The following is a 27772-nucleotide window of genomic DNA, read 5'->3' on the forward strand; positions in this document are numbered from 1 at the left end:
AATTCTATCAGCCAATCGGAATTCAAGGGACGCCATCTTGGATGACGTCATTTAAAGGAACCTTCAGTTGGACTTCGTTGGAAGAGGATGCTTCACGTCGGATGTCTTGAAGATGGAGCCGCTCCGTGCCGGATGGATGAAGATAGAAGATGCCGCCTGGATGAAGAATTCTGCCTGTCTGGAGGACCTCTTCATCCCGGCTTCGATGAAGACTTCTGCCCGTCTGGACGACCACTTCGCCCGGCTTCGTTGATGACTTTGGCCTGGCTGGGTGCAGACTTCTCAAGGTAGGGTGATCTCCAAAGGGTTAGTGTTAGGTTTTATTAAGGGGGTATTGGGTGGGTTTTAGTGTAGGGTTGGGTGTGTGGGTGGTGGGTTTTAATGTTGGGGGGGTATTGTACTTTTTTTTACAGGTAATAGAGCTGATTACTTTGGGGCAATGCCACACAAAAGGCCCTTTTAAGGGCTATTTGTAATTTAGTATATGGTAGGGCTTTTTATTATTTTGGGGGGCTTTTTCTTTTATTAGGGGGATTAGATTAGGTGTAATTAGTTTTAAAATTTTTTAATTATTTTATTATTTTCTGTAATTTAGTGGGGTTTTTTTTTCCGTATTTTAGATAATTTTTAAAATTGTATTTAATTGTAGTTAATTTAGGTAATTAATTTAATTATAGTGTAGTGTTAGGTGTAATTGTAACTTAGGTTAGGATTTATTTTACAGGTAAATTGGTCTTTAACTAGGTAGTTATTAAATAGTTAATAACTATTTAATAACTATTGTACCTAGTTAAAATAAATACAAAGTTGCCTGTAAAATAAAAATAAACCCTAAGCAAGATACAATGTAACTATTAGTTATATTGTAGCTATCTTAGGGTTTATTTTATAGGTAAGTATTTAGTTTTAAATAGGAATAATTTAGTGAATTATATTAATTTTATTTAGATTTATTTAAATTATATTTAAATTAGGGGGGTGTTAGGGTTAGGGTTAGACTTAGTTTTAGGGGTTAATAACTTTAATATAGTGGTGGCGACGTTGGGGGTGGCAGGTTAGGGGTTAATAATTGTAGTTATGTTGCGGCGATGTCGGGGCGGCAGATTAGTGGTTAATAAGTGTAAGATTAGGGGTGTTTAGACTCGGGGTTCATGTTAGGGTGTTAGGTGTAGACATAAAATTATTTCCCCATAGGAATCAATAGGGCTGCTTTTTTGCAGGTGTTAGGTTTTTTTTCAGCCGGCTCTGCCCCATTGATTCCTATGGGGAAATCATGCACGAGCACGTTTTTCCAGCTCACCGCTAACGTAAGCAGCGCTGATATTGAGGTGAGATGTGGAGATAAATTTTGCTCTCCGCTCACTTTTTTGCGGCAAAAGCCAGGTTTGTAGAAAACCCGTAATACCAGCGCTGTCAGTAGGTGAGCGGTGAGGGAAAACTGCTCGTTAGCACCGCACCCCTCCTAACGCAAAACTCATAATCAAGGTGATAGTTTTGGAGTGCTATCAATGAGACTTTGTGGATATGTGTTTAACCATTTTCCATTGGTTAAAGCACTGCACCCACGCTCAGATGTGCTCATGACTGTGTATTGGAGTTGTATATAAAACTAGGGAGTCTCATTCAATTTTAAAGACTGGCTAAGCAGATAGTATGAGTAAGATCCCACATTAAATAGAAAAGCATAGTAGATTTTTTAAGTATTTAAAATGTTTTTTGTTTTTGTAAAAATAGATATGCACCAATACCCCTTGTTTTGTGATATAGATCATTTGTTTAATATTTTCTTTCTTGGAGGCACTTCAGAAAACATGAGTATTTTTAAAGGCACACAAGGTTTTATGTCTCTCATTTGATTGCATTTGCTCTTTATTTAAGAATGGGTTGGCTTTCCAGGACACCAGGCGATTTCCCAGTATGCTGCAGAAACTGGGACTGGCTAGCTACAATTTAAGGGGTTGGGGGTGCTGGTGAGGAGGTGTGATTGTATCTTTTCTCCTCTGAGCTATACATGTTAAGGTCATAAAGTATTTCCCTTTAAGTTTTATTTCCCAGATTATGTAACATTTAGTAGCTCTCCTTTGAATGGTGTCTAGTCAAGTCTCACTGTGAGACAGTGTGACACTGTTTAGAGTGTCTTCTACAGATCAGACGGCAGATAATCATTTTTTCACTGTCAAAGGGAGTGTAGGGACTGTGCAGGGTGCCTGTATAACAATCTAGCATTTGTTTTATTACAAACTAATATCATTTAAGTCTGAAATAAAAAATATTGCAGGGAGTAGTATCCCAGTAATCCCCTTGAAAAAAATGGGGCACGTGCATTCCACAAACCTAATTCATTTTTCCATGGCTGCTTTTTATTCCCAGTCCTGCCCTGATTTAGGAACGTTTGGCACTTGAATCCATATTTGCATGAATAGTATAAATGACTGTGGGCACAATTTTGTGTGATATCACCCAGGCCCATTTATCCTCCTCATATTGCCACTTTAAATGATGGCACTCGTATCAAGGTCTAGTTAAAGAAATTGTTTAAAATAATATAGTAGTTCTACAAAACACTAAAATTAAACAAGTGAAAGATAAAAGAAAAAACTGCTGGTATATATTCTAGTCACAAAAATAAGGATATAATCATAAAATAATGAAAAATATATAGTCTTATTTTTGTGCACTGTATACACAGTTTGTATAATATATTCACTTTACTGTCATGATATTGGGCGAATGATGAGGGGAAGTGATTTGTCGTCGTCCCCTATTATGCTGTGCTTTGTGATTTGGTAGTGACTTATAGCCTATGTGACCAATTGCCTGAACGTTCGGTGTGTCCTTATGTTAAACACGTAAGTAAACTGTTAGAGCTCCCAAGAAGCAGGGGCATCACTTTTCTTTGTAGGAACTGCATTGCTTGCAGCTCCCAAGTAGTACTTTACATTTGTGTTTTTACCTCTTTGCAGAGGTTAAACACATAGGGGCCAATTTAACAAGCCCCATATTGTGCCAAATGTAGCTGTTTCCACGCCAACCTTTCAGGCTCGCCTGAAACTGGAGTTAAGAAGCAGCGGTCTTATTGGCCGCGGACGTACAGGGGGCGGCATTGCACAAGCATTTCTAGTGAAATGCTTGTGCAATGATAAATGCTGACAGCATATGCTGTCGGCATTTATCGATGTGCGGCGGACATGATCGCTACAGCGGATCATGTCCGTTCGCACTTTGATAAATTGGGCCCCATAGGGCTAGATTACAAGTGCAACAAAAACAATAGTGCATGTTGAATTATCTTTTGCACAACTTATATATTGAAATTGTATATATTTATTGAAATCGTAAGTAGCAAAAAGCAACATTGTTAACAGGAGACAGTTCACTTTTAACATTTCTTTCTAAAACACATTACAGTGTAGATAATAATAAACAGAATCATTATTACGTACGTAAACATTATTTATAATGCCCTGTTAAAGTAATTTAGCAGGACAAACACATTACAGTATGTGTGACAACTGAAAATTAAAGTTTACCTCAAATTTCATCTCATTCCCCTCAGGACATCAGCATTACTAAACAAAATCCATACCTTATAAGGTGCATCTCTAAAGTCAAAGAAATGTCTACTCCCTCAGCTATATAACCTTTAGTAATGCTATTTTGTGTATCTCGAGGAATGTTATGCACAACTCCCAGTCAATTCACCAATATCCACAGTTTAAAAATCCACCTTACAAAGAAACATACATTATTGTTTTGTTATTTTTTAAGCTCGAGCATAGAATGTAAATCTACTACGAGAAAGGAATTCTATGACAACCTCAGATAAACACAATGGGGCCTATTTATCAAAGGTCTTGCGGACCTGATCCGACAGTGCAGATCAGGTCTGCAAGACCTTGCTGAATGCGGAGAGCAATACGCTCTCCGTATTCAGCATTGCACCAGCAGCTCACAAGAGCTGCTGGTGCAACGCCGCACCCTGCAGACTCGCGGAAAATGGGCCGCCGGCAGGGAGGTGTCAATCAACCTGATCGTACTCGATCGGGTTGAATTCCGGCGATTCCTGTCCGCCTGCTCAGAGCAGGCAGACAGGGTTATGGAGCAGTGGTCTTTAGACCGCTGCTTCATAACTGCTTTTTCTGGCGAGTCTGAAGACTCGCAAAGAACATGGGCCCACAAGCTCCATTCAGAGCTTGATAAATGGGCCCCACTGTATGAAATGATTATATTATAGGAGAATAATAAAAACTATAAGCTAGGATATACATGATTTTCCAACTCCTGTAATGTCCCTGAAGCTCCCCTCTCTAAAACCATAGATTGATGGGAAATAAAAAGAGGGGTGCAACACATCTTCATCCCCCTTAGATATGCCGTTGAACCTCTGCCCTGTCTCCACCTCTGCTTCCCTCTTTTTCATTTCACCATTTTTGTTCCTGTCACCCTGTACCCTACGTCTTTGTTAAAAGTAAATTAGTCCATTACATCCGTAAGGCCCCCCAAGTCATCTGTCTGGATACAGACAGCCTCCATGTTCTAACCACAAATCCCAAGATTCCCACACCATGCTGTGAATAGCTTGTTTTGTGGCTAATATGACATATATAGAAATATCTAGCAGGTTTAGTTAATCTCTTTAGTCCTGAAATAGTCCAGTTTCAACCCTTAAAGGGACAGTATACACCAATTTTCAGATAACTGCTGTAATAGACACTTCTATAAAGAAAAAGATGCACAGATACTGATATAAAAATTCAGTATAAACCTGTTTAAAAACGTACTTAGAAGCTCTCGTTTTTAGCTTGGTAGAAAATGCAGCTGGAAAGCCCACTGCAAGTAGGAAATAAGACACCCCCCTTCCCCTTCTTTTGTATATGAAAAGACCCTTTACACAAACAGGAGCAAGCTGGAGTAGGTATCTGATGGTATTCTCCTAAAACTTTGGGGCTTGGTTTGGAGTCTGAAAATCAGAGCAATGTTATTTAAAAATAAGCAAAACTATACATTTTTTAAAAATCAACAACTTTATGGGCTATATAAATAGATCATCTACAAAACAGTTATGCAAAGAAAAAAATAGTGTATAAAATTGCTTTAATACTTCTTCAGTTTGCCCCAAAGCGATCCCTCTGCCGGGTTGCTAAATATTTTAACCAAAGCACATTAACACGTCCAAAATGTTTTTAGCCTGCCCTATACATTTAATAGATATTACACAGGAAGCACTATTAGTGCACTAATTGTGCTTGTATTACAAGTGGTGAGTTTTTTTGTAATCAAGTACCATCCAAAATACCTCTGTAAAATGTAGCACTTTTCAAAACCTGATGCAAACCATTGTATATAGTACAGAACTACATGAAGAACTGTACTGCTTGCACACCCTCGACTTAGATCACTCTCTGCTTAGCACTCAAGCAATATTCAACATGAATTTTACTGCGCACCTTTGTAGCACCCGTGCTATCCAACATGCAGATAGTAGCGTACCCTAGACTATGATTCAAGTGGACTTGTAATATGAGCTCAATAATAAATGTGCAATAGATTGAATTTGAGCAAAGTTAACGCACAACAGTGCTAATATTTTTGCGCTCCACTAACCAAGGCCATTTTTGCAGTAGAATATCTCTTTAACTGAATAACATAAATATTGCAAGGTGAAAACTTTCTAAATTCCTAAGAAAAGTTACAGTAAGCATAAATACTAGATGCCTTCGATAAATAACTAGCTCTGTCTAAATTACCCCCACCAGAAAATGAATTAACATCCTACATATCATTGTAAAGCTGTGAATCTAAGACACTCCTCTCTGCAAAGACTGTTATCGTCTCATTATGACCTTCCTTTTTATTATAAGCGGGTGACTAATTAAACAAACGGGCATTAGAAGATGATGGAGTGGAAATGAGCGACATTTACCTCTGTTTCTAAGCTGAAGAGATGCAGCTGTAAAACATAAAAGTCCACAGAGCTCTTCAGATCAGACCAAATCATTTAGACTCAGTTAACCTATGTAGAAAAAGTGTGGATATTATTAAACATTTTATTATGCGTTTCTTTAATGAGATTTAAGTAGAAGCATTAGCACCGGGAATATAATTGCCTCTTGGATTATTAATTGCATGGTTAACCAAGAGCATGTAATAAATAAGAGATGCTGGAACTGTGCTTGTGATATAAAAGGTAAACTAAATATTAAGATAAAATAGATGAACATGATTGCAAAAGCAGTTTCAGGTTTTAGATGCTGCATTTTACATCACAAAACAGGAAACCAATATGTATTGGGACCTTCAATCTTAGAACTTGCCTGAGGACAGTAATTTACAAACAGATTGTGGCTTTGCATGTTGGGAAAGTTACACTTTGCATCATTATATGTATTGCCTTGCTACAAGTAGGTAAACATGCTAGTGTTATATATTCTTTTAATGCACTAAATAGCAATTGACCTTGTACAGTCATTACTTACAAATGAATTATCCTGGTGGTAAAGTCATTATGCAAATTACTTTAAATTAGATCATTGCATATTCATCAGATTCTAGCAATCCTTTGCAGGCAAGAATCAGTCATGTACATATTACACATAACTGTTATGGGCTACAATCTAACAGAGTGGTGTGCATAGGTTTTATATCACTGTATAATAATTAGCACTTTTGTAATAGTAAATTAACTTAGTTTACAGTAAATGCTCTTGCATAGAAAGGCAGTTTTATTATACTGCTATGGCTAAATGTTACATGACTCCTATACTTTATAACAGAATTATGTATCTAGATTTGGTGTGTTAGTCAATTTTAAATTAGTGTTCATTCTATTTCTATTTTATGCAGAAGTTAAAAGTAAAATTATTCAACTCTTGATTTTTTTATTGTGCAGATTATTAAAAGTGATATTAAACATCGTGAGATGGTTACTGTAATAGCCACTAACAATTTCATCATAGGTCATACGATAACTTGCTTCTAAACAATTAATATAAAATATATCTGCATATTCTCTGAATAATTATTGCTTTGATTTACAGTATGTGTCCCTTTTAATGCAACAATAAATTTGCACAAATATTTAAATATTATTAAAAGTAGACAGCTCTTAACAATTTTAGTTGTAATTGAACAAAAACTTATTTTGGGTAATAATAAGGGGAAATTTACAGATAAGTATTCACTTAGATAATAATATAAGGATTTATTAAATGATAGGAGTTGTGTCAATCTGTCATTTGATAATCATCACCATATTAATGTCTGCCGATAAGCCATGTTTGATTTCAATGTCTTTCACTTATCAAATTTAACAGCTAAAAGGGCAACACTTTCTGACTTATGTCTGAGTTTCCCCAAAAGTTTTAAACATGGGTTAAAAACACTGAAATTACCCCCCTGCTATATTGGATAACAACATCACTAAACAAATGCAAATGCTTTCTGCTCGACCAATTAAAGTTAAAATGTATAAAAAGCACATTTTCACTAATTGGAATTGGCAAAATCGATAACAGAACATTTACACATATTTCTGTAGTTTTGGAACATATTAATTGCATGAGTTCAGCCTTCAGGGGTATTAATAGCAGAAGATTTTTGAGATTGTGATCAAGGGAAGAACTTACTGACAACACCAGCTGAAGTTCAAAAATCATTATCTGCTGAAAACTAGTGCAAGACTGTTATCAACCCATATCAGGAAAATGAGATGATATGATAAATTATTACTGAATAAAGGATACATATACAATTGAAACATTTGATAAATAACAGACAATTACCAAATTCTCAGCTTTTAATGTAATTGGTAGTTTACACAACACTAGAGAACTGTCACAGGGGTCGAAAGACCCCAAGCAGATTGGTCTTGACACAAGGCCATGGCTTAACATAGACCTCAACATAACATTTTTATTGTAAGACAAAATGTAACACTTGTTTATAAAAAAAAAAATCATTGAATTTTAAAAAATGTTAAATCGTGTGAATGAACATAATTGTTAGTACAACTTAACTCTACATTTTCTAATTGTCAAAGAAATACTGAATTCTAAAATAGTAACAAACGCCAGTTAAAGGTCCCCAGCTTCATAAATTGTGACACTATTCATAGTTATCTAGGACTGTTTGTACAGCACTAGTTCAAGCCAATTCTATTATCAATAAATTTCAGTTCAGATTTTAAATATCTGTATGTACTAGTTACCATGTACATGTCAAAAAGTATAAAAGGCATTTTTAAATAATTTAGGGAAAACTGTACCAGGCTTATGATTTATTTTGGTATTGGATCTTTCTTGCCAAGTGCTAAAGAATCTACAAAAATATTTTCAGTGTTTTCCATTCTACTGTTTGTCTATAGAGGAAGTGAATTTGCCACTTAAGTAATATATAAATATGCTTTCTTTCAAAACATTCCCAGATATCTTGGTTGCTCCAAAATTTAAAAGGAGAAAAAAATCCAATAAAATAAGAGATCTAAAATATGAAAGAATAGGAAAATGTTTACAATTGTTATATTTAGTACACTCTTAATTAATCTAGCAGTAACATTCTGTATTTCTTCTACCTCAGCACTTTTCAATCTAATCCCAGTGGGTCTACGTGTGGTGGCAATACAAGGAGTGAAGGCAGGACACTACGTGGCAATGAATGGTGAAGGTTTTCTCTACAATTCAGTAAGTTTTGGCCCTGTTTCTAAAATAAACATAAAATTACTCCAGAATGTAGCTCGATATTCTATAAAAAATGTCATTTAACATAACGGATGAACATATTCTGCAGGAGACAAGGTGAAGTATAAAAAAAGGACATTTTCAGCAGTTGGGAATTCTGTACAACATTTCACAGTGTAAGAAGATAAATGTTTACATTGTTGCATTCGGACAGAAATATATATGACCCTTAATATATAGCTTAATATGTACAAATATAAGGCCTAGATAAATAGGAAAGGTTGAAATGTGTTTATATACAGGTACTCTGTGATTTCTAGTTCTTGAAATGATACTTTGTTAACCAATCTTTAAAGGGATACTAATCCAAAAAATTTTCTTTCACGATTTGGATAGAACATGCAATTTTGAGCAAGTTTCTTATTTACTCCTATTATCAATTTGTCTTTGTTCTCTTGGTATATTTATTTGAAAAGCAGGAATGAAAGCTTAGGAGCTGGCACATTTTAGGTTCAACAGCTGGGTACCGCTTGCTTATTGGTGGCTACGTTTAGACACCAATCAGCAAGTGCTACCCAGGTGCTAAACCAAAAATGGGCCTGCTGCTAAGCTTACATTCCGGCTATTCAAATAACGATACCAAGAGAACGAAGAAAAATAAAAGGAGTAAATTCAAAAGTTGCTTAAAATTTCATGCTCTATCCGAATCATCATAAAAGAAAAAAAAAAAAGGGTTTTAATATAATGGCGGATATATGTGTTGTGCAGCTAAAGGTTATGTTGACTTAGTTGTGCACTCTCTGTATGCCAAGAATGAGTGCTCACTTTGAAGATAATTTTCTAAAAAAATATATATAAAGTTAAATGTTTTTATAATTCCCTAAGATATATTAACAATTAAAGCTTAATTGTAAGAAGAGAAATATGCTAAGCGCTATGATCAGAGCCAATGATATCAAAGCAATGTGCCCTAGAGATGTGGGACTAGCTATTTTGTTTTCAGTACCACATTTGGAATTCCCAGCAGCAGAAAAGCAAGCTTTGCTTATGCGTGTACCGGTGTTACAAAATTACTTACAGTATATACAGAAGCTCAGATGCATACACATTGGATCATAGGGACAAAAATAATATAGTGGCAGAAAAGGAGAGGATATTCTTTATTATATTCGCTGTCAGCTATATGGATGAAAAATATATGTAGGTGCCATATCTGTTACAAATAGAGAGAGGGGGAATAGAAATAATGCATAACACAGAGGTTCAACCTAATGAAGTTATTAACAAAGCAAAAGTTACTGTAACCTTTTTAATATAATGAAAGATTACACTATGAGGCTGAATTATGAAAGGTCTTGCGGACCTTATCCGAAAGTGCAGATCAGGTCCGCAAGACCTCGCTGAATGCGGAGAGAAATACGCTCTCCGTATTCAGCATTGCACCAGCAGCTCACAAGAGCTGCTGGTGCAACGCCGCCCCCTGCTGACTCGCGGCCAATCGGCCGCCAGCAGGGAGGTGTCAGTCAACCCGATCGTATTTGATCGGGTTGAATTGCGGCGATTCCTGTCCTCATCAGAGCAGACGGCCAGGGTTATGGAGCAGCAGGCCTTTGATAAAGCCCGGAGGGGCGAAACGCATCAGGGGAGAGCTGAGAGCGTGTAGATGCTCATGTTATTTTAATTTGCCAGACACTGGTTTCTTTATGTTGCTTGCACTTAAGCCGCTGTAATTAACTATGTCTTACAGTCTGGGTTGTGCCAGACTTAGTGCAATTTGTCATCACGGAGCAATTCTACCTGCTATTTAGTTGATTAGCACAGTACGCTTACACTACTACTAGACCCGGATATTGTTACTCCTCCATTTCGGTGGTGAAAGGGGTCTGAAATAAGGTTGAGCCTATATATGTGCATCAATACATTTACAAGAGAGCCACATATATATTCTCTTGACACAAACTTAATTAAGTAGCTAGTGGATGAGGGTCACTACTATGTATATGCAGCAGCAGGTGGGATCTTACGATAATAGCCACTCAGTGGCAATATACTGAGCATACATGCTTAAATCTCACTGTTGCAAACCGTTATAAAGCGCAACTATTTGCTACAAATTGCTACATTTTTATTGTTGTCCAACACTAAGCCACACACATCAGTATGCGCAAAGGAGATTTAATGTACATTGATAGTGTAATACAATATAACATATATTGCATGTATTAACTACAGCAAAGTACACAGTACCATAACACTTAAAGGGACAGAAACCTAATTATTTAAACTCAACTTATATTACCTCTAAGAGTTCTTGTTACAAAACAGCTCTAACAGTCTACATCAAGCTGATTTAGAATATTATTGGGCATTTAAATACACAGTCAGAAAGCAGTATATGAAATATATACCACTATTAATTAATTCTGACTGAATAGTATCTGTATCATAGAACTCTATGATGAATAATCTATAATAACTGATGTATAATTTACAACGCTATACCATTTGTACGTGATTGTGGTACCAACAGGTATTTAATTTATTAATATGATATTGGAAATAAGGTGTGTAGATCACGCTACAAATTAAGTTATTTGAGTCTCTATTTATACTGAATTCCCTGTTTTGGTCTCCCATCACTGAGCGATACATTATTTTGATTGGTCAGAGATCATGACATAAGCGAGTGAACATATAATATTGTTGAATCCTTGATTGTTCAGAACCTGAGATATCTATGGCAAATCTTAACTTACATGACAGGGTTCAACCTGCATGATCTTCCCTAGGTGTTATTGGAATACACTGAGTACTTTATGGACTCAATAGTGACACACTAACAGCACATTCCCTATTACATCGAGGATATTACAGTGGTGGATATATAAACCCATACTGGGTGATTTATTATTTTTGCATTTGAGCTTCTTCACAACTAGCATTGAGGGGTATAAACCATTGTAGTTACCTATAGGCCTGACCTACTTACACTATTATCCCACTGATCATTACTGTTCACAAACAGTCCCAACCAGTGTCTGAGACGTTTTTAATATTGTGTGTTATTTTATTTTAGTTTATGCTAATAAAAGTTAAATTTTAAAACCCGTTTGGATATATATACTGCCTAATAGTCAGGGCACAGAGTGCTATATGTGCATACTTGATGAGGGTTGGCACACTGTCTTTTTGTGCCATCCCTCTTTGTGTTCATATTTATATATAGATGCACTAGCACCATTTCCTCTCAATATCTGGGAAACTAATTACTGAATACATCTACCTATCTGTTAATAATAGAGGAAAAGCCTGTGTAGTGCCATTGTTCTTGTGTTGTATCAAACTAGTAAAACTACTTTACTATGACAAAACAGAAATGCAAATACTGTTTAAAAAAATGACAGCACTTTAAAGAGTTTACGCTTGTAATTTTATTGTTTTTTTTTCTCTAGTAGTTCTTGTTTGCTGTACAAAATGTTCTGTATTGGGGAACTTAAAGGGCCATAATAGTCAAAAAATAGCATGCTCTAATTTTAAGACTATTCACCCTATACTACTGTGTGTTTAACCCCCAAAAATGGGTTTAACAAACAGTAGTGTAGGGTTGATAGTCTTAAAATGACATGCATAACAAATTAGTTCATGTAATTATTTTACTTTTATGGTCCTTTAACACAACTATAAATGTTAATGAAAGGAACTCCCATAGGTGATAGGCTTAAAAAACTGAAAAGAACCTCAATGAATTTCAAACATGATCTCACCTAAATGAGACCGTTCAGTAGCCTTACAAGCATAGCCATGAATCTAGCCCATAGCCTGGTTGTAGCTTGAATATATATATATATATATATATATATATATATATATATATATATATATGTGTGTGTGTTTGTGTATGTATGTATGTATGTGTATATATACATATATATATATATATATATATATATATATATATATATATATATATATATATATATATATATATATATATATATATATATATATATTTTAGAGTTATTCATCTCTTCCATTCTCTTCTTCACACAATATGTGTCTCATTACTAGTTTCTAAGTAAGGCGAAGCATCTGATTATTATTAAGTATAAGCTTTATAAATATAAATGTGATAATATATTTCTTCTTTCCATGTCTGAACTTGTTATTTATTCCATTATTTAGTAATATATGCTTCTTTTTTTTTTAATCTGTTATCAGTCATTACACTTTGAATACAGGAAGATATTGTAAGGCATTGAAACATGAATTAATTTGATTTATATTTTTAGATATTGTTTATTTTCAGGTTTTCAAATTGGAAACAGATATTTACCGCAATGTGAAACCAATGTGTTTATCTGACTATATTGTTGTTAATTAGATTGATGGAAAAAACTTCTAACTATACCACAAAGAAGAATAATACAAATCAACAAAAACACAGAAAAACATTTTCCTTCTATTAAACACTACCCACAAGTATGGGTAATTTCCTAAGTAGCTTTCCAATCATTATTATAGTCAATAACAGATATACATTGTGTGCCCTTCTATGGAAATAAAAACTTTTTAGAATAATTGATCTTTAATTAAGTGATTAATATTATTTTACTCAGAGGCTACCTTTTTAAATCCAAAACTTATATACACAAAAAGTATAACTTAATTAAACTAGATATAGCTAAAATGATAATGAATGATAATGAAAATGATAATGAGACTTTTTATTTTTTAATGCGTTTAGTGATGTAATTGTATGTCCTTTCCATGTTAAGTACACCTGAGTTAGGGTGGGAGCAGTGTTCCCTCTAAAGCCAGTTTTGTGAGTTGCACAGCAGTGAAACAGTTAATAATGGAACCACACCTTGCTGTCTACATTGTGTAGTGCTTGCTAAATGCTTTAACTGTTTTACTGCTGGGCTGCTCACAAAACTGGCCTTAAAGGGAACACTGGTGGGGAGTTTGTTTATTTGCATGTGGATGTGCACCAATACAATTTTGTCTCATTGGCTGCACTCCCAAACATGTATTTAAACTATTTTTGTAAGGTATTGTATTTTAAAAAAGGAGAGACTGACCATCTTCCATTGGTTAAAACACCTCACCCACGCTAAGGTTTACTCATGACAGTGCCTTGGTGTTGTATCTAAAGCCAGGGAGTCTCATTATATTTTAAAGAGAGAAGCAGGAATGATTCATCACATAAAGACAAAGTATTGTAGTGCTAGGAACAGTCAACATTGGGATAACTTGTAAGTTGGTGACTGGCTAAGCAGAATATGTCCATATTGTGTGATTAACCCCTTAAGGACCAACGACATACCCTGTATGTCACTGTCCTTTTTTTGGGACTTGATTGTTTTATAGCGCAGTCTTGCCACCAGCATCGAGACTGCTCTATTCCACAAAGCCTTCTGGAGGGAGGGCATTAATAGTGTGTTCTTGCTAGACTTGTGCTATTATGTCCTGAAAAAACCCTTAACGACCAGTGACATACAGGGTACATTGTGGTCATTAAGGGGTTAAGATCCCAGTTTTAAAATATATGCGCAAAGGTGATGTTTGCAAGCAATGTTTGCAGGTGGATGTGCACCAATACCCCCTGTTTTATTAAATATAGGCCATGTCTTTATGTAATAAACATGTCTTGATGTTGTTTAGAGACATGGGAAAGATATTTTATATGTGGCATATATCTATAATATATGCCAGTAAGGTTTGGAGTGCGAAATTTTTGGGGTATGTACTTGTTTTACAAAATGTGTAAGTTCTCCCTGTAGCTATACTGCTTCCTATTTTGATTCTATTGTTTGGAGGCTACTTTATACTTGTTGCCCAAAGGGTGTATGTGTGGGCGATGTAACCAGTGACAATAAACAGGAGAACAATGTTTCACAGATACAAAGAACATATCTTTATACCTAGACTTGCATAAACATTGAATCCATAAAGTGTTTGCTTTCAGAATTTATGTAAGTCACTGTTTTGCTGTTTAACGTGTACACTAACAATGGCAACTATATATTTTTTGCATTCTGGGTGTATTTTGTTTGCTATTTTTTATATATATATTTAAACTTGAGGTATTATCTGAAATGGTGGGATATGTTAGTCAAACAATTGTTTTAGTTTGTGTAACTAAAAATTACTGAAACATTTTTTTATGCAATGAGTACTAAAGGCTAAAGATGGCTTCTGCACGGGGTGTAAAATGGCTTAGCAACAAAGGGATTAAAGCTATATCAGATGCCCAATGGGAAAGAATAAGAGGTTTTATAAGGATAACAGACATTATATTTTTGACATAATAGGCCTGGGTTAAATGTCAAAATGTTGAATGTGTTCTACCTAATTAATACAGCAGTGCATAGGATAATTCCACTTGGTGTGTGTAGCTTTTTTGTTCTTTGTTTATAAAGGTTCACTGGAATAGTAACACAAAGCATCCCCATAGTCTTTGCATGCTTCCAGAAAATTCTACCAGCCTTAAAGGGACAGTAAAGTCAAAATTAAAGGGCCATTATAATTAAAAATTACATGTTCTCAATTGTTCATTTTATCACTATCAACCCTAAAGATCTATGTATTTAACTACAGCAAAGAGGTTAAATGCATACTAAAATTACTGTTCAGGAGCCACAGAGAACTGCTGGTCCCTAGTGGAAACTGCACTGCCTGGGTTGCACAGTCCTACCAGAACTCATTATACCGATGGCTCAATGAAGCAAAATTAATTATATTGGTAAATTCAAAAGTTGTTTAAAATGGTATAATCTGAGGGTTCCGGAGGAGGAGCTAAGCACAGGTAGTGGAGTGCTTGCTCAGAGAACTACTATCCAAAGGCTATTGGCGGTGTTTTCTTCGCGCCCTAACCCTGGACCTAGGGTAGCTATCTGGACAGCTTGATACAATGCTACTGGAACCCCAGCAGCGGAAATTCACCCACCTGCGCTGGCAAGACGCCAGCTTGAAGGACCTGTACCTTGCTTGTTTTTTTACAATATCTGGCGGTATTAAACAATAATGGTACCTAATTTATCTCCCTCCTCTCCCACCGGTGCTGCACGGGAGGAGGGTAGGGACACTTGCTATATTGGTGCTGCGTCCAGAGAACCGTTAATACACTTGCGCATTATCCTAAAAGGAAAAAGTAGTAAGATCCTTCTTAAACCCTGAGGGTTATTTACTCGATCCTCACCAAGCCCTTTACAAAAGTACACTACCCGCAGAGCGCCGGCTCTCTAGGAGGCTGAGTGGTGGAGGAGCACACTGAAGAGACCGCCGTGTATCCTAGGAGAGCGTCGCACTGGGATCCTTGCAAAGGTGTTACTGCTTCCTCCTTTATCTGTGCTGGGCTGCATATTGAAGCTGTCCGGTTGAGCTCTCACCTGCTGAATCTTTAATTCCGAAGGTCATCGCATCAGGAAGCGATCCAGCTAACGGAGCTAGACTGGTGCTGGCACTTGAGGATCTCTCCGTCTCCCCTCCCCCTCGGCTGTATGAACTGTGGGCTATAGAAGCAGTCTTGGCAGGCTTGCACCTGAATTGTTCTCTTTGTTCCGGCAAACAGAAATCCACTGGTATTAAACGACAGCAGCCTGGCTCTTCACGAATTATAGGGAACTTTCTTATGCACAACGGAAGCAGGCTGTGTGCTGGTCGTTACTTTTAAACGAAAGTACCGTAACGTTTTGTTACTCCTTTATTTCTGTTATTGCTACCAAATCAATATCTGCAGGATCCAGCCCCATACAGCTGAACTTTCTTAAGCTACAGGAACTGCCCATCCCAAAAATTGCAAACTGACCCATTAAGAAGGGGAAGAGAGGGAATGTAAAGGGGGGAAAACGGGGCCACAAAAATAGATTGACTGTAAAGTAACTTATTTGTTTCTCCTTTTCTTTTTTTTTTTTTTCTTTTTTTTTGCAAGTTACACTCTTAGCTTTGTGTATACTCAGTAAACTCTGCTGAGAAGCTGCAACATAATATCACTAATTGGCTGCAATTGTTAAAAATCTGTATTCATTGGTATGCATTGTAGCTTTTAACTGTTGTTTGCTTATGTCATTTAAACTAAAACTGGGTTTTGCTCTATCTCTAGACTAGAAATATATATATATTGTGTCATATTAAGTGGCCTATATACTTAGGACTAGATCTCTCAATTATCTCAGAGATACAAGCTGTAGTAGAAAACTTATTGTGTAAGCTCTACTTTAAAATTGCAGCAGATGCTGTTTCTTGTGAAATTTGATATTCTAACTTGATTAACCCCTATCTTTAGAAGAGGTTACCTGGAGGTTTCTTTCCCCATTAAAATAAATTGGTGGAAGAAGGTACTCTTAGGTATTAGAAAAACGTAAAACTTTAAACATTATTGTAAAAGCCCTCTTTAAAAATCATAATATTGAGATTCCTGTACTAGTAATTCTAAAGATGGGGGAAGTTTGCATTAAGGTTCTAACCTTCTAAGCTAGAAGAGAGAAAAAAGGGAAAGGAAGGAAAGAGCTTCTTTCACGATCCTTGAGTAACCTTCCTTGGCCAATATTACCGCCGTTGGCTGGTCAAGTAGTCCTAATTAAACACCTTTTTTTATTTATTTATTTATTTATTCACTTTTTTTAATCTCACCAAGGAGGATTCTCTCCTGAACAAAATTGATTTTCTTTTTCTTTCCCCCCCAAGTAAGTGCACAGTATATGGACAAATTTCTTCACACCCCCACTAGGACTCCCTCTCCAGCTATGGCGGCCAGGCACAGGGATAGAAAAATCAAAGACAATCTTGATATCTCTGCAGATATACATCCAGCCCCTTTAAATTTAGCACCCGTGAGTGATACAGTAAACATCCAAAACTTGGTTACTAATATCTCCGATGCTTTGTCTCCCAAATTTTATATTCTGAAGTCAGAAATTAAACAAGATATTTTGGCATTATATCAGGAAATCAGGCATTTTGCAAATAGAATGCAAGAAGTGGAGCAAAGAGTATCAGACCTGGAAGATCAAACTACATTACACAGCTCTAATCTACAAACCACAAACACAAATATCTGCAAAATGCAGACTAGAATAGAGGACATAGAAAACCGGTCTAGAAGAAATTATATCAGAATTATCGGAGTCCCAGAGTGAAAACAATATGAAAATTTTAGCACCTTTATCTCAGAGACGCTTGTTCAGGCTCTTTAAATTCCCCCTAGAGTGCACAAAATAGGGGAATATTGGATCGATAATAAGGGAAATAGTAGACCTAGTTCTGTGATAGCAAAACTTTTAAATTACCAAGACAAGGTGACTTTACTTCAACACTTAAAATACTCCTATTTCAGGACTTCTCCGCTGAAACAGCTGCAAAGAGAAGGGAATTGGCCCCAGTTTGCACCAAATTCATAGAACAGGGCTTTTGTGCCACTATAATTTATCCCTCAAAGTTGAAGATTTTTGTTAAAGAAGGAACTCACTTTTTTGATAACATTTTTTTTAAGTGAGCTAAATTCTTTATCTTGATGGCTGATTTAGCTAGCTAAATGTTATGTTTTGTACCAATAGTACAGGTCCCGAATAGGGATATTTTGTTTTTTCTTATTTATTTTTTTCCCCTCTCCTCCTCCTTTCCCCCTGGCCTTACATCTTCTTTTCTCTCCAAATGAATGGCAAGCGAGATGGATAGATTTAAATTAGTCTCCTGGAATGTGGGAGGTATCTCAACTCCCATTAAAAGGAAAGCAATCATTTCTCATATGAAAAAGATTCATGCAGATATAGTATTCCTCCAGGAGACGCATTTAAACTTAGATGAAGCAAATAAATTGAAGATGGCCTGGGTTTTTGCTTCACCTAGCTCCAAGAGGAAAAGAGGGGTGGCTATATTGATAGGGAAAAGGATTAATTTAGAAATTCTGCACTCTAAGGTGTACCCAGAGGGGAGATTTGTTATGTTGAAAGTTAAAATTGCTAAAGTAATTTACACGCTTTGTAATCTCTATGCGCCTTTAGACAGATTAAGGCAGAGTCTCAAACAGCAAAAACATAAGAGAGATAATTTAGAATCTAAAATGTTCAAAAAAATCATGCCAAATTTAGTAATAAAGGACTTATGGGGAATTCAGAACCCTGATATACAGGATTTTACTTGTTTATCTAAGGCCTACAAAACATCTAGAATTTATCTATTTCTTATAGATGAACGGTTATGTACAATGTAGGTATAATGCCTGTTTTTATATCAGATCACGGGCCTATTTTTTTAGAGATTCCGCTCAACTCCTTAAAATTTAAATCTTCACGCTTCATCTTCCCCGCTTTCTAGTAACTGATTTAAAATTTAAAAGATGGCTCAAGGATAAATTTGAAGAATACATCCATTTTAACTATTCTTACACAGACCAACTTGCATTATTCTGGGAAGCTGCAAAGGCAGTGCTTAGGGGGGAAATAATAGCTTATAGCTTGATGATAACTATAAAGCTGAAGATAAGGCAGAAAGAAGTACTTAAATCCGTTACTAACTCATATAATCGATATTTACTTGAAAAAACTTCCCAGAACTGGGCAAAATACATTAGAGCTAAAGAGGAAAGAGACACAAAAAGAGCTTAGATTTCAAGCTAAAATGTATAGATTTGGTAACAAATCTGGGAAACTTTTAGCAAATTTGGTTAAGAATGATAAGAAATCACCTCTGATTGAGAATCTTTTGTACAAAGGGAAGACCCTTTTAAAACCTGATGAAATTTCAGATGCATTTGCAGAGTATTACCAAGATCTTTACTCTTTCAGAAGGGCTGACAAGACTAACTCGGCTGACTTTTGGAGCAGAATTATTTGCCCCACAATTACAGCGGAAGCGATCGAACTTCTGAACACTGCGATCACTGAGACGGAAATTAAAAACGCTATTACTGCTCTGTCTTTAAATAAAGCAGCAGGCCCAGATGGGCTACCCAATGAGTTCTTTAAGGTCCTCTCTTCAGGGATTGCTCCATACCTATGTAAATTTTACAATAACATGTATGTCAATGGTAAATCAGTACCATCCTCTTTTTCCGCTTCTTACACAACGTTGGTTCTTAAAGGAGGGAAAGATCCTACCCAAAAGGAGTCCTATAGACCTATAGCCCTCTTAAATTCAGACTACAAGATACTATCTTCTATTTTAGCAGACAGGCTTCAGACAATCCTCTCAAATATTATCCACACAGACCAAGCAGGGTTTCTGCACAAATGAAATTCCTCAGCGAAAATAAGAGAGGTACTGATCACAACGGAGTATTTTGTGAATTTGAGGATTAGAGGGGGTGGGGGAGGAGGACCTCCCTGATCTTGCTATTGTTTCAATAGATGCTGAAAAAGCCTTTGATTTGGTGTATTCTGATCACATAACGACCTCTCTAGACAAGTTTGTGATTAGAGGGAAGTTCCTTAAATTCATTGGTAATTTATACACTGAACCTCGTACAAGGTTAATAGTGAAAAACATCCTTCCTTCAGAGATTACACTCGAAAGAGGGACGCGCCAGGGATGCCCTCTTTCCCCTCTCCTTTTTGATATCGCTATAAAACCTTTAGCCATCATGGTCAGACATTGTTTAGAGGGCATTAAAATAGGCAAATACAACTTGAAAATTGCGTTATACGTGGATGACATTCTTATTTATGTAGCAAATACTAAAACTAGTATACCTGAACTTCTCCAGATAATTGAACAATTTGGATCCTTTTCAGGATATAAGGTGAATTCTGCAAAATCTGAATTAATGTGGCTTAGGAAAAACCATGATTCTATCCCTAACATCCCCTTTAGAACAGTAAACAGCGCTTTTAAATACTTGGATTTGGATCCCGGTCAATCCAGGCGATTTATATAATCTTAACATCCATCCAATTATTACAAGCATAAGGGAGAAATTAAAAATATGGCAAAATCTGCCACTATCTATCTCTGAGTGGGTAGCATTATTCAATATGATTCTTCTCCCGAAATTGCTTTATGTTTTACAGAACACTCCAATACTTCTTTTTGAAAAAGACATTTGATTACTTAATACTGCGATTAGACGGTTCATATGGCAGGGGAAAAGATCCAGGATATCCCTAACTAAACTTTCTCTTTCAAAAGAATATGGGGACCTTGCTCTGCCGAATGTTAGGCAGTATAATCTGTTTTTGTTTATCACGCATAGTGGCAGACTGTTTTTTTGAGAGTATCTATGTTCTTAATAACGCGCTAGAAGAAAACATTTGTAACCCATTTCTCCCAATAGCACTAACCCACTGCGATATAAAAGAGCTGCCAATGAAAATTAAGAGACTTAAAACTATTTTCAACCCATTAAAGGCTTGGTGGAAATTATGCAGTCTCTTATAAAATTGCAAGGCCTCCCAATACCTATCTTTATTAGGGAATCCAAATTTTCAAGCAGGCCTAAATTCAGCAGTTTTCAAAAAATGGCACATCTTAGGTTTAAACAGAGTATCCTATCTTATCGATAGGGGGAAAAGATGCGTAAAAACCTTTGAAGAACTGAAGGTGAATTCAGCATCACTAATAAGGACTTCTTTGCATATTTGCAAATAAGACATTATATTTTAGAATTAAATAAGGATGTAGGCTGTAGCTGGGCTTTGGGCAAGCTAGATAGCTGGCTCACGTTAGTCAAGAATGGATATATGTCAATTACTCCATGTTATCACCTTCTCGGTGCTAGTAAAGGAGCTCCAACTTTAGATAACATTGCTTTAGATTGGAATCTGCTATTACCTCAGAATAACATTGACTCAAAATCTCTCCAAGTATCGGTTGATAAAATAGCAGGGACCACTTTGTCTGCTACTTGGAGAGAATCTCATGTTAAACTTTTACATAGAACATATTTTACTCTTGAAAAAGGTTTCAAACTTTGCAATCTAAGTTTTAATAAATACCCCAAATGTTCCTTTCCTGCGGCAGACCTTTTACACATGCTATGAAAGTGTCCAAAAATTAGACATTTGTGGTGTAAATTAGAATACTGGTTGAATAGTTCACTTAAAATCCCCCCCTCTGGTTCTTAAACCAATGCAGATTATATTTTGCCTGACGAATAGTTTAGGCAATCAGCATAATGAAAAAATAATAACTCTATCCATATTAGCAGCTAGGTACTTTAATTAAAAAAAAAATGGAAAATGAGAACCATTCCAAGTATTCCAGAGATTACAATCTTATTAAAGAAGCAGTGTATACTGGAACAAAAAGACACTAATATAGATAATGAAACATTATTACAATTTTTTAACAAATGGTCTGTATTTATTAAAACATTTCCGGCTACGGAAATAGAGTATATGATTTTCCCATTTAGGAATTATGAGTTAGTTTTACTGGATATTTGGTAATATAGCAGGAGATTCCTGGAAAAAGTTGATTTACTTTTTCCTCACCTCTGATCTCCCAACCGAGTCCCCCGTGTCCCCCCCTTTTTTATTAATTTTTTTTTGTGTGAGTGTTAGAAAATGGTATCCACTTGGGGTCAAAGTAGACATTATGGTGACTATCTGGATAAAATAGTATGAACAATGTTGGTTTTTGTTTTTCATTTGTTGGTCTTTAATGGGGATAATAGCTCACGGCTGATTTTTAGTCATGTAATATATGCTTACAAACTTTTGAGTTAGATTTGTACCGTTGCTTTATAAAAACTAATATGTAATTTATCCCCAAATATGTAAATAATGTGATAATACCTTATTTTATATTTTTTCGGTACCCCGAATTGGATTTCCAATAAAGAAAAAATATTAAAATTGTATAATCTGTCTGAATCAAAAAGTAACAATTTTGACGTTTCCTTCTGTGCATCGGGTATTTAGTAGGTTGGAAGGTTTTACATAAATTGTATTCCTTCCCTGGCCTTCATATGACCCAGTTTTGGTGTTGACCCATATATTTTGAAATTGAATTATTCAAGTATGAGAAGAAATCAGGTTTATGCTTAATCTATTTTTTCACTTTAAAAGTAGAACTATATGTAGGAATTATAACTACATAATAAATGCATACTCAGCGCTTAACAAAAGGGCACCACTAATGAAAACTAGAAATACTTATTAGCCAACTCGCTAGTGTTTAATGAAATAAATTAAATTAATTAAAATACAACAAAAAATAATAACACCAATTGAGGCAAATCAAACCGAAAGGGAAAAAAATAACCTATGGTTTAATGTTACATAAATTAATAGAAAATAAACTGTTTTTAATATTATTGTTATTCCCAATAGTTGATGGTCAGATTTAGAACTGAAGCATCTGATATGTCTGCTTCAAGTTTTAAAGATCCAATACATTTCTCATTTACAAAGTAATGTAACAAGCCATCATCTCTAATGCACTCATTTATTAACTGTTTGAAGGAAGCGTAAGTCTTGGACAGGGCAGAAAAAATGGTTGCCTAATGTAATATAGATCAGGTTTCTTATGGTTTGAGGTAATACGGTTCTATAGTTTGAGGCAATAATTAAGAAAAAAATCAAAGGGGCAGTAAAATCAAAATTTCGCTTAAATTGATTGGATAGAGCATGACATTTTAAACAACTTTTTAAACAGAGTAATCCTAGGTGAGCTCAGGAGCGTGCACGTGCCTTTAGACATCTGGCAGCTGTGTTTGCAACAATGTATAATATTGTTATAAACAATGTTGCAGACACTGCTGTCATAAACTGCTATAGACACGTGCACGCTCCTAAGCTGTTATCAGCCTACCTAGGTTTAGCGTTCAACAAAGAACACCAAGAAAAAAAGCGAATTAGATAATAGAAGTAAATTGGAAAGTTGTTTAAAATCATATGCTCTACCTGAATCATGAGTTTAATTTTGACTTTACTGTCCCTTTAAAGGAGCAAAGTAGAAGACAGCCCCACAACTGCTATTGGCACGTGATTTTGGATTTACCACTTCTAATAAATCAAAAATAGACAAATGCCTTTCAATAAATCAAAAATGCCTTTTATATTTAAAATCGATCTTTATTGTACTGGAATGGGGTCCAGAAAAAAAAAAAAACATTTGACTGGTTATTAGCCCTTAGTCATCACTATGTAATGTGCTGTAATGTATAACACATTAATTACAAGTATATGAAATGTACTTAACAGTACGTTCAATTAATTATTTAGAAAACATAGTTAAAATGTTTAACTTGAACTTTCATATTTTGACAAATAATTACAAAATATAGTTTTGTTTTTGTCTTGCTGATTTGTTACTGTTTTCAAGAAATACAGGGGATCTTTTATTGAAATGAGAACCTAGTATGCTCTGAAACTGGGATCAGCAAACTTCTTCTGTAAAGGGCTAGATAGTAAATATTTTAGGCTGGTGCAGCCTCCTTTTTATTTTTGTGAAGATATTCTGCTTTGATGATATATTCAGTTTTAAATGTTCTCATTTATTCTGACCATTTCTTTCCTTTGAATTGGTAATGTAGTGCTTAGTTTGGTAACAGCAACGTATATTGTAGCATGCTGAGCAGCAGTACAAATCAAAGAGAATTTCACATAGGTCAAATATGCCACAAAAGCATCTATAGTCAATAAATAAATCAATGAGTGTGGTTGTGTTCCAATAACATTTTTCAAATAATTTTCATTTGACACAAAAAAATGAATCCTGTTTTTGATTTTGCTTTCAACTATTTCAAAATGTAAGACACATTCTTAGCTTGCAGGGTGTAACGGGGCAAGATCTAGCTAATAGGATATAGTTTGCTGACCCCTGCCTTAAAATATTATTTTGTTTGTGTTGTATGCCCATTAAGTTATTTGAAGCTGTGCAGTAAAAGGTAAATACTGAGATCAGAAGGTTAGGTATGCTGATAAAAATAGATTCATGGACCATTAAATTTGAATAGGTCTTGTTTTACAGCAGACCTTCCGACTTTCCTGACTTGTGCAGAACAGTCCCGAATTCTGCCCCACAGATAAAGCCATATATACAGAATTGCAATCTTATCCCTAAGTCCTGCCCACAGGCTGCTCAGACATGGCAACAATCCCTCCCACTATCCATCCAATGCAGTCCCGCCCATTAAACAGTGATGGGCCCCTCTCAAATTCCTGAATCCTGGAGAGCCAGCCAAAAATGTGTGTTACAGCCTAAATTTAAGTATGTTGTGCTTTAATGTGTTCCAGAGTTATTTAAAATATCTTAAAAATATGCTTTATATAGTGATTATGATGACTCAGTATTCATAAGGGCTTATAATCACTAATGGAAAAAAAGCCTACATGACAGGATTCATGTTCCTTTAAATGCTTTTTGCATGGTATAAAAATCCAAGTAAATGTAGAGTTTATATTTCTTATATATTGTACTGCTCCTGCCAAATAAATGTCATTTCTCTAAGTTTTATGTGCAGCCATTCTGCATTCAGGTACAATATAAGTTATTACTTATTTCTGAGCAATATAGTGAAGTCAAATACTAGGCATTGGACACATAAAATGATTATAATGAAATACATTAGAACTTTCACAGTAAATCAGAATTTCTGAATGAGATCAAATCGGTTCTTTAGAGGAAAAACTTGTTTTGCTTTAGTTACATTTTAAACCAGAACTCAAAAAATCTAGGGAGACATGACAAATCAAAAAATGGCACTGGCACCAAAGTTTGTGACCTCTGATATATGGTGCACAATTTCTCTTCTGCTATATAACCCAGTGTGATGTCTCACTTTCATCACTCTGTAAATTGCTTGTTGAGTATGAATGAGAACTACAATTCCCATCAGGTCTAATGTGATTCAGAGTGCAACACTAGCAGCCAAAAGGACACAGATCAGTGTTGTATGAGACCCATGTGATCCACATCAAATGTAAGTTACTCCATGGGGCTGGTTTATTATGCTGCAAATGCAGCAGTTTCCGTGCGAGCCTTCAGACTCGTTGGAAACATAAGTTAAGAAGCAGCGGTCATAAGACCACTGCTCCTTAACTCGTCCCCCACCTCTGAGGCGGCGGACAGTAATCATCCCGATCAGATACGATTGAGATGATTGACACCCTCTGCTAGCAGCCGATTGGCCGCAAATCTGCAGGGGTGGCATTGCAGAAGCTGTCTGCATTTATTGATGTGTGGCGGACATGATCGCACAATGTTAAATCGGCCCCCATGTGTTTTATTGGAAATTAAGTCTGATTCAAGTGTGTTACACCACAGTGATTTAAACTCTTGACTGTGTGTGTCCATGGTAGTCAAGGGGTTAATTCCCTGCAGCTTGACAGTTTCTGGTAATAAAGAAGTTAAATAATTTCTGTAGATATGTATACATAATATAGACATGCCTATACAATAACACATTTCTGGCTTTTAAAATTGTGACTGGGCAATTGGATTTTAAACAAATGTATCAGTCTTGGATTTAAACATTAAAGTGAAAGTAAATCCTAGCGTTTTACAAACGCTAGGATTTACTATTGAAACAAATAAAGGGAACTTTCATTCATGAAGTATAAGATACTTCATGTAGAAAGCTCCTTTATTTGATTCAATCGATCGCTGCTCTTACAGCAGCCCACGGCTAAAAAAAATTTTTGGCTAAGAAATGACGTTTTCACCTCTTAGCCAATAGCCATGCGGTAAATCCAGCTTGGCGCCCATGGGAGCCGGATTTACTGTACGGCTATTCGCTAAGAGGTGAAAACGTCACCTCTTAGCCAAAAAATTTTTTAGCCGTGCGCTGCTGTAAGAGCTAAGAGTGCCGATCGATTGAATCAAATAAAGGAGCTTTCTACATGAAGTATCTTATACTTCATGAATGAAAGTGCCCTTTATTTGTTTCAATAGTAACTCCTAGCATTTGTAAAACGCTAGGATTTACTTTCACTTTAATGCATGGACAGGAAACCCAAATGTTTTCTTTCGTGATTCATATAGAGCTTAACATTTTAAAAATGTATTCTTTTATCTAATTTACTTCATTATTTAGGTATCATTTGTTGAAAAGCATAGCTAAATATAAAATGTGCAGCCACCAATCAGCAAATAGCACCCAGGTACTGAGCCTAACTTTTTAACAAAGGTTACCTAAATAATAAAGCAAATTAAGTAATAGAAGCAAATTGGATATTTGTTTAAAATTGTATTCTCTATCTGAATCATGAGAGAAAAAATGTGGGTTTCCTGTACCTTTTTATTGAACATGTTATTGAAGAATGTGAAATCCTTTTTTTTTTTTTTTTTTTTTTCCTTCTCATTATTTAGACAGAGCTTACAATTTTAAAAACATTTACAACTTTTTTTTTTTTTAATTAAGGACAAAAAATATATATACATAACATACGATATACAAGCGTTACATCAAATATCCATTTCAGTATCACATTTGATAAACAAAGGCTTGCAAAATTGTGTCCTTATTTTTACCCACAATTGAAATTTCAATGCAGGGCCCTCAGGACCTGCAATAATATTGTAACAAAATAATAATCATGTATACAAAAAAAAGAAAAATAAGAATATACAATAGTAAAACATATACCAGAAATTGGCAATAATAATAATAATAATAATAATAAAGAAATTAAAAAAAAAGTGGAAGGGGGAGAAACTTAGTAGAGATGTTGTCTCCAATATACAGGGTAATCGTCTAGGTGTATCAGTTAAAGGAAGAGGGGTGAGGCACAAAAGTGAATTGGATCGCCCTGGGGTGCGATATTATTACTCTGTCCCATTTGGACATGAAAGCTTTTAATTTGTTGTCTTGAAAAATCATAGTCATATTGATCCAGAACTAATTGGTATGTCATATTGTGTATGAAAGCAGCTATACTCTGTGCTTTTCTATCCTTCCAAGATTTTAAAATCATTTGCCTGGCTATTAAGATTGCAGTTTTAATCAGGGGCTTATTCTGCGTACTTCTTTGAGAGGTTAGGAAAAAGATATGAATAGGCTCTAACTTGAGTCTTATAGGTAGAAATCTATTTAGTTAAAACTCTATTTGCTTCCAAAACTTTTGGATTTTGGGGCAGGTAAAAAAAACATGTAATAGATTGGCTGCAGGTATATTGCATCTGGAGCAAACATTAGACCCCCAAGTATGCCATTTAGC

The 27772-nt window shown here is 35.5% G+C and overlaps 1 protein-coding gene across 5 annotated transcripts in view; it reads left to right on the forward strand.

Annotated features, from left to right (window-relative positions):
- The window catches only part of FGF12 (fibroblast growth factor 12), a 766619-nt gene that overhangs the window by 518431 nt on the left and 220416 nt on the right, over positions 1-27772 (forward strand). For all 5 annotated transcript variants that reach the window (XM_053710232.1, XM_053710233.1, XM_053710231.1 and 2 more), the window contains one exon: positions 8575-8678. In XM_053710232.1, the coding sequence (XP_053566207.1) occupies positions 8575-8678 (104 nt within the window). The remainder of the gene's footprint in view (positions 1-8574; positions 8679-27772) is intronic.

This window comes from Bombina bombina, chromosome 4, assembly GCF_027579735.1.
Source record: "Bombina bombina isolate aBomBom1 chromosome 4, aBomBom1.pri, whole genome shotgun sequence".
NCBI lineage: Eukaryota > Metazoa > Chordata > Amphibia > Anura > Bombinatoridae > Bombina > Bombina bombina.